The sequence below is a fragment of the Rosa chinensis genome, chromosome 4 (genome assembly GCF_002994745.2).
Source record: "Rosa chinensis cultivar Old Blush chromosome 4, RchiOBHm-V2, whole genome shotgun sequence".
In the NCBI taxonomy this organism is placed as follows: Eukaryota; Viridiplantae; Streptophyta; class Magnoliopsida; order Rosales; family Rosaceae; genus Rosa; species Rosa chinensis.
Window position 1 is genome coordinate 42203275 of NC_037091.1, and position 7558 is coordinate 42210832.

Here is a 7558-nt window from a genome sequence, read left to right on the forward strand (position 1 = left end):
TCTTCAATGGGACGATTTTAACTGGTGAAAAAAATCTTTGCATAATAAAATTTAAGAATAGAAAGATACTTTCCAAAAACAAACTTCCTAAAACCTAGGACTGACTCAAGGATTGCAACACAGATTGCAATCCCAATGCATATGCTGACTCATGAGATGCATTTACCTGTAACGTATTTGAGATCAGTATTAGGCCCTTTTCCAGCTTCTTCAGTGATGAATTGTCATGATATACTTCACTAGCTTTGTATGGGAATGCCAACAAATAACATGTACAAAATCTTGTACTTACATTATGTCTCATTTTTCATCTTTCTTAACTCAGTACGTGTGGTGAAGCTACGTAGTGGCTTGCCATACTAAACTAGAATGCCTGGTCACATTTCAAGAGGAAAATGTATTATCAATTGATTTCATTCAAGTTACGAGGTTAATCAATTCCCAATTGCCAGAGATTTATCCCTAAAGCGGGGTAAGCTTTTCAAACCACCATCTTTTCTTCTCTTCTCAGATTTCTTCTTTCACTAGAGTTTAACCAGATTTCCATTGCACTAACTAATCGTAATTTTTCCTACCTAATATCATAAATTATATCTTAGCAGGTTCTATCATACTTAATGGGAAGATCAGATGAAGCTGAGTGGTTGAAGATCCAGTCACAGTAGTTCAATCACCTCTCCCATGTATGGGTTATTTGCTGTGTTTCGTTGAAGATAAAGTGATCATGATAGTGGAGAAATATACTTCAGGCTTTAAGGAAGACCTGCAGTGCAATAAAAATATAAAATAAAAATATATCAATACCCTGTTTGATTGATAGTCAATTCCTCGATTGCCATTTGCATTATAATTCCTTACTGATTTAAATTTACGTAACTTTTCTTTCTACAATTTTACGAGGATAGGATTTGTTTTAGCTGCATCTAGAGTTATCTTAAACCAGTGGTGCAGTGACTTGATAAAGAAGTTTCCCCAACATTTTTTTCTTCATTCGTTTATGACACTTAATAAACTTGGCATTTATATACAAGCCTGCTATGATGATTTCTTGATTACTTTTTTTTTTCAATTTATATTCATAAGTTGTGTGTCATTGTAACCTTTTATACTTTCTTTGTATCAGGTGTTTTTTTTTTAGGGTTTTCTCTTAGCAAGTCACTTCTCTCTAATGGAGTTGTCCAGTCCACTCTTGCCTCCCTAAATAATTTTTTCCATAAGAACCAGCTATGAGAATGAGAAGTATCAACCTAAATTGGCAGCTATGCAAACAAACATGCACTGAGGACAACCGACAACAGTGGCTGACTTCTTATTTTCCAAAGGTAGAGTGTAATTTGTGTTTGTTCTTGTTCCCTTTATCACTTCCTTCTAGTTAATTAACTAATCGGTTATCCACTTATCCTCATGTCTTATGCCCTATTATTTCTTTTCCTTTGTAAGTACTAGTTTTGTGATGGGGAAGTTAATCCTCTAGTATAAACAAAGAAGGCATTGATAAGGATGAACATTTTTTTTCTTATTTTGGGTTGAGGGAGAGATGTTCAATGGCAATTATTGCAGGTAAAATATCTGCCAGAACACTTTAGACTCTAAATCATTTTCATATTTTAGACAATCGTGAATCCTCCTATAGTGATCTGAAAAACTACCTAACTCTGCTCCGTATGCCATTTACTTTGTTAAAACAACTAATCCACATTGGAGTTCTCTAAATCTTTCTCTAACTATCTAGATTAGTCTAGAACTTGTTCAAGTACTTGGTCTAGATTAATCCATAATGATCATGTAATCAAATGTCTAGAGAGTTCTAGTGTTGCTCACTAATGTGTGGTTATTAATTAACCACATGAGGAAAGTCAGTGAGCCAAGTCGGTTGACTTGGCCTATATATATGTACTAAGCTTTGTGCAATTATGAATGAATCATCAATTATCAAAACACCTCTGTTTTATGTTCATACACCTCCTCTGTTTCTAACTCTTTAGCACCTCCTCTACTTCTAGTCCTAGCTCACCTAGCTCCTAAACATCTTTTCCTAAACACATTGTCCTAGCCCACTACTACTAAACCTTCCGCACCAACTTCCAACAGTGGTATCAAAGCCACAAATTTTAACATACTTACTAAAATTTTTCCCGGGGCTGGCTTTATAATTGTTTTGGCATCATTTGTAATTTCTCACCAGGCCTCTCTATCCTGCTCAAATGGAAGAACAGCTTAACTAGACCTGGTGCAAACTAAGTTCAGGTGCTTCAGTTCTCCATCTTATGCATGTATTCGTTTCATTGAATGTTATGTTGTCTCATGTTCTGTTTGATTCCTTTTAGGGAAACTCCAACCTTGGGGTGCCAAACCTATTTTTGGGCCATTTTGAGACTTTGGATCTCCAACCTTTTGTTTTTGGGGGGTCTGGTCCTATAAATATAGGACTTGGACTCATTTGTAGTCTCAAATATGAGACTTTTCCAAGACCAGAACTTATTACTGTGCATGGGGGCCAGCCCAGTTGCTGTCTCAGCCCACATGCCGAACCAACGCGCGGAACGAAGAAATTGAAGGAAACGCGCGCCAAAGGGAGAAGGAAGAGACAGGACGCGCGGAACGCGCGCTGGAGAGAGAAAATTCGGAGCTTTCCGTCTGCAGCCGTGGGCCCCTCGCCTGCGCAGCTGTCCCCTGGTGACCGTTGGAACCCCCAACGGTCATGAAATGCACGGTCCAGATGTTGCCCTGATCAATTTGGATGGTCCGATGTTACCTCTTTTTTTTTTTTTTTTTACTGTAACGGATCTATTCAAGATCCAATGGTTCCGATTATTTGGAAAAAAGTGATGAACGGCTCTTATTAATTGAAGAGTTATTATTTCCTTTTTGTTCTAAAAAAAATAAAAAAAATTACCAGAAAATTGGGGGAAAAATATACCCGTTGGAACAGTGAATTATAGGAAATTCTATAAATACCTACCCATTCTTTTCTATTTCCTCACACCAAATATCCTCCATCTCCTTCACAATTTTCCATTCATTGTTACGTACATCTTCTTGTTCTTAAATATATCTTCCTTTTATTTTTTTTGTCTTGGAAAAAATGGCTCCAAGAGGGGATTCTTGGAGGCACAATGAAGAAGTTATTCTTTGCCAAGCTTGGATCACCGTTGGGGGTGATGGGTGCTTTGGAAAAGATCAAAAGTCGGACTTATTGTGGAGTCGTGTGGCGGAGGAGTACAATGCTCACAAACCGGCCGGTTGCATGGATAGAACACATTCTAGTTGCCACGCTCGTTGGAAGAAAATAAGTCCGGCATGTATGAAGTGGCGCCAAGCTCTTAACAAGGTCGAACACTTTCAACGAAGAAGCGGCGAAAATATGGAGGACGAGGTAATTATATTGAAATATGTTCAATAATGATTATTGATTTATTTATCATGTAGTTCAATAATGTCCAATATATAGTTTATTCATCGATTTATACTTAGAAAATATTTTTGTTAATATTTTATTTACTTAATATTATATGTAGCTCATGAATGTTAAATCAACGTACTACGACTCGGAAGGTTGCGATTTTGTGTTTGAGCATTGTTGGCAATACTTGAAAAATACGGAAAAGTTTGGGAAAACACCATCAATGGAAAACACCCACTTTAGTGTTCCTAATCATGTCAACTTGGATGACGGTGGAACAACCACTACCGAGGATGAGCTTCCGTCATCAAGAAAGGCACGTCCTCAAGGACAAAAAGCACAGAAGCTAGCTAAGAAAAAAGGCAATAAGCAGGATGCGGATGGCCTACGAGTTCAAATGCAGAAATGTTATAAACAAACCGAACGCGAGTACCAACAAAGGCAAAGACAGTTTGAGGAAGGTCAACTAATTGAGCAACGCGCTGAGGATGCTCGCACGATGCAGGTGGATCCATCAATTTTCACCCCAAGAAAGAGGAGTTATTGGGAGAGGAAGCAACAACAAATAATTGATAAGGAGGCAGAAACTTCAAGCATCCCGGAACAATCTCAAGATCCTACACCCCCTGAAGGAGACAACACAGCCTTGACCACTTATGATCCACTTGGCGAGACATCTTGGATGTAATGAATATTGTTAGTTGCTTTGAATGGTTTGTGTTTTAATTTATGATAATAAAAATTATTTTGTTTAGTAGATCATCTTCGTAAAAAAGCATTGAACTTTTATTTTCATAATAAAGCACACCACACAAATTAAAAGCACACAACACAAAGTAAAAGCATACCACACAACAATACAACCAAAGTAGGCCATGACCACTTATCATGACAACATGGCCACTTATTGAAAGCACCAAAAAAAAAAAAAAAAGCTCACTGGTGGTTCTGATCAGCTTGTAACTTCATGGTCCATAGGTGATCGACTAGATCGTCTTGGAGGTTTTTATTCATCACTAGACATCTAACCTCCCTATAACGACGCAAGAATTGATTTAGTTGTTGCGGATTGCGATCAACATCGGTGTCCATTACTGGTCTCTTATATATCTCTGCTTTCCTTGGTCTGGTTGGGATATCATCCGGATCAAATGGCTGCGCTGCATCTTCATCATGCTCATCTTCAACAATCATATTGTGCAAGATAATGCACGTCATCATGGTGTATTGAAGGTTCTCCTTACTCCACCCACGAGCTGGTCCTCTTATGATTGCCCAACAAGCTTGGAGAATACCAAATGCTCTCTCCACGTCTTTTCTGTATGCTTCCTGCATCCTTGTGAAATGTTGTGTCTGCGGCGACCTCGGGTTTCAGATTGCTTGTACAAATGACCCCCACTTAGGGTATATGCCATCAACTAGGTAATAACATTGACGATAATGCCTATTATATACCCGGTAGTTCACTTCAGGGGTTTCACCGGTGCATACGTCATTGAATAAAGGTGAACATCCAAGGACGTTAATATCATTCAGGGAACCTGGAAGTCCGAAGAAGGCATGCCAAATCCAAGTATCGTAGGAGGCCACCGCTTCTAAGATGATTGTGGGTTTCCCCTTGTAGCCAGTATACTGCCCTGCCCATCCGGTGGGACAATTTTTCCACTGCCAATGCATACAATCAAGGCTACCGATCATCCCCGGGAATCCCCGTTCTGCAGCTTTGTCAAGCAGCCGTCACAAATCTGCCGGTGTTGGTCAGCGGAGGTAAGTCTCATGGTACACATTCCAGATTGCTTTGTGAAGTGCTCAAAAATCTCAATGGCAGTGGTCTTCGCAATATCTAGGTAATCATCACAGAAATCAGCTGTGATGCCATACGCGAGCATTCTCATGGCGCATGTCAGCTTTTGTTCAGTGGATAAGCTGAGTCTCCCACAAGCATCTCTTGTTTGAACAAAATATGGGTCGTAGTTGGCCACATCGCGCATCATCTTGTCAAAGACCCAAGGTTGCATTCTATATCGCCTGCGAAATATGTTTGGTTCATACCTGCACGGATCCGTGAAGTATTGAGCTTTGAGTCGAAGATCCATCAACTCTCGATCCCTGGCCTTATAGGTACGACCTTCTGAAGAACCACCCCATTGTGAATCCTCATCTTCCAGAGTTTGGATTTACAAGGCAGCAGCAGACATCATCAAGGCTCGTCGACGGCTTCTCGTGACGGCCTCTTCTTGATCTTTCTGCAACCATTTCGTCAAACGATTCATTGCAGAAATGGTTTGACAAAATCAAAACGGAAAAGAAAGAAAGATTTGTATGATTTGGAAATGAGAAGTGTTTGTGAATTTGTGAGAGATGAGGATGATAATGACCCCATATTTATGGACGGTTTGAGTTTATTTTGATTAGATAATGTATGACACGTGGCGGACGAAGACTCGACCGTAATTAGGACAACCAATTAGAGATTGACACGTGGCGCTGATATCACATCGAAATTCGTATGTTTGGCATATATGCCGACACAAAACATCAAAATATCTTCTAAATAGTTAGATTCTTTGTCGTATATGCCGACACTTTTGTCGTATATGCCGACAAAAAAAAAATAATTTCAAAACCTTTTTTAAATTCATTAAATAATAAGAATAATTTTTAAAAATTATGATCTAAATAGTTAGATTCTTACTCGTATGTGCCGACACTTTTGTCGTATATGCCGACAAAAAAAAAATTAAAAATCTTTTTTTAAATTCATTAAATAATAAGAATAATTTTTAAATATTATGATAAAATGTTAAATTATTTTTTTTACCTTATTTCATTAAATTAACATATTTTTAATATAATATTCATCAAAATTATACTTATATTATATTTTAGTCAAGAATAGTGAAAATAACACCCCCATATAGGTCTAATGGTTGGAGATGAGAATTGAGTCCTATATGAATAGTGCAACAAGGGGGTGCTAAAATGAGAATAGCACCCCCAAATGGTGCCTATGGTTGGAGTTGCTATTTTCCCTCTTTTGATGGGTTTTTCTTTTTCTTCTCTTTCTTCATAGTCAAGTGTTTCATAAACTTTCAAGTATCAAGCATCTTGTAACTGAACTTAGCAAAATAGAATGTAACATCAGTTACCTTTTATTAGTTTCAGTTTTTCAACTATTCTCTGTATTTCCAATCTCTGCAATCATCTGCTTCCAAGTAGCACTTTGTGGTACAATATTGATTCACCTTTACATAATGATACCTTTCATTCATCTAAGGTAAATCCTTGAATAAGTTTTTCATGTGCGACCTATTTCTTTTATGTCGACTTACTGCTTTCTTCTATGTTCGTTTGCATAAAATTTTTGATCGATCAGTTGGTTCTAGTCGGTTTGGGGAATCACATGGTTTTCTTTTTCTTTATTTTTTTATTATTTTTTTTTTCCCCCTAATGTCCACTCTGACTCCTCTTCTTTCTTACTCAGATTGTCCCAAAGATCAAGAAATTGGAGCACCGAAAGCGATCTCAGGTGGCTGCTGTTTTGTTTGGCTCTTTCAAAGGCTGGTACCTTTGCCCTATATTGAGAACAAACTCCATCTGCATCTTGGATAAGCCCATTTAGTCAAGCATGCATGGTTTCTAGAACACTGCAAGTGAATGGTCAGAAAAAGTAAAAAAGTGAGATCTCGGAATTGCCAGGAGCATAGGATAGCAAAATGTCAGTTTTGAAGTTGAGTACTGAAAATTTGAAATCGCCATGTCTTTCATATTACTCGGTATTCATAAAAGTTAATAGACAAGGCTAACTGGATCCAACTCCCTGGATTAATTGGCAGAAATATTGCTTGACAAAAGTAATCAAGGGATGGAAGATACATGCAGTGGTTATTTTGATAGTGTATCGATCAGTATTAGAATACTCCTTTCTGCAGAAGTGTCTAAACGTGAGAGCTTGAGGCGGCATACAACTGAGCTTCAACATGTTTCAGGGATTCCTACTTCAACTCTTGAAATCAAGCGAGAAACAAGTGTTGGGAGATTTTGCTCATTATTCTCGAATGACAATGTCCCAGAAGATAGCATTTTCAAGGTTTGCGTGGCATACAGTTATATGGGGCTGATATTGATGAGTTGTTGATTTCTGTTGGCTAGTTG

At 38.1% G+C, this 7558-nt stretch overlaps 1 protein-coding gene and 1 long non-coding RNA gene across 3 annotated transcripts; both read left to right on the top strand.

Moving 5' to 3' along the window:
• The first annotated feature begins 332 nt into the window (after positions 1-332).
• On the top strand, positions 333-1316 carry LOC112197602. Its single transcript, XR_002935715.2, has 3 exons — positions 333-472; positions 603-683; positions 1124-1316. It is a non-coding gene; the product is annotated as an uncharacterized LOC112197602 (long non-coding RNA).
• Positions 1317-1904: 588 nt separating this feature from the next.
• LOC112197600 (glutathione S-transferase T3-like) lies at positions 1905-4165 on the top strand. Of its 2 annotated transcripts, XM_040518102.1 has the most exons (3): positions 1905-2247; positions 2328-3376; positions 3519-4165. In XM_040518102.1, exons 2-3 carry the CDS (start codon positions 3086-3088, stop codon positions 4089-4091), a joined length of 864 nt encoding a protein of 287 aa, XP_040374036.1. In that variant the 5' UTR covers positions 1905-2247; positions 2328-3085; the 3' UTR covers positions 4092-4165. The 2 variants fall into 2 exon arrangements, with proteins under 2 accessions (XP_040374036.1, XP_024194107.2); XM_024338339.2 differs by having other exon boundaries at positions 1905-3376.
• Positions 4166-7558: the final 3393 nt, after the last annotated feature.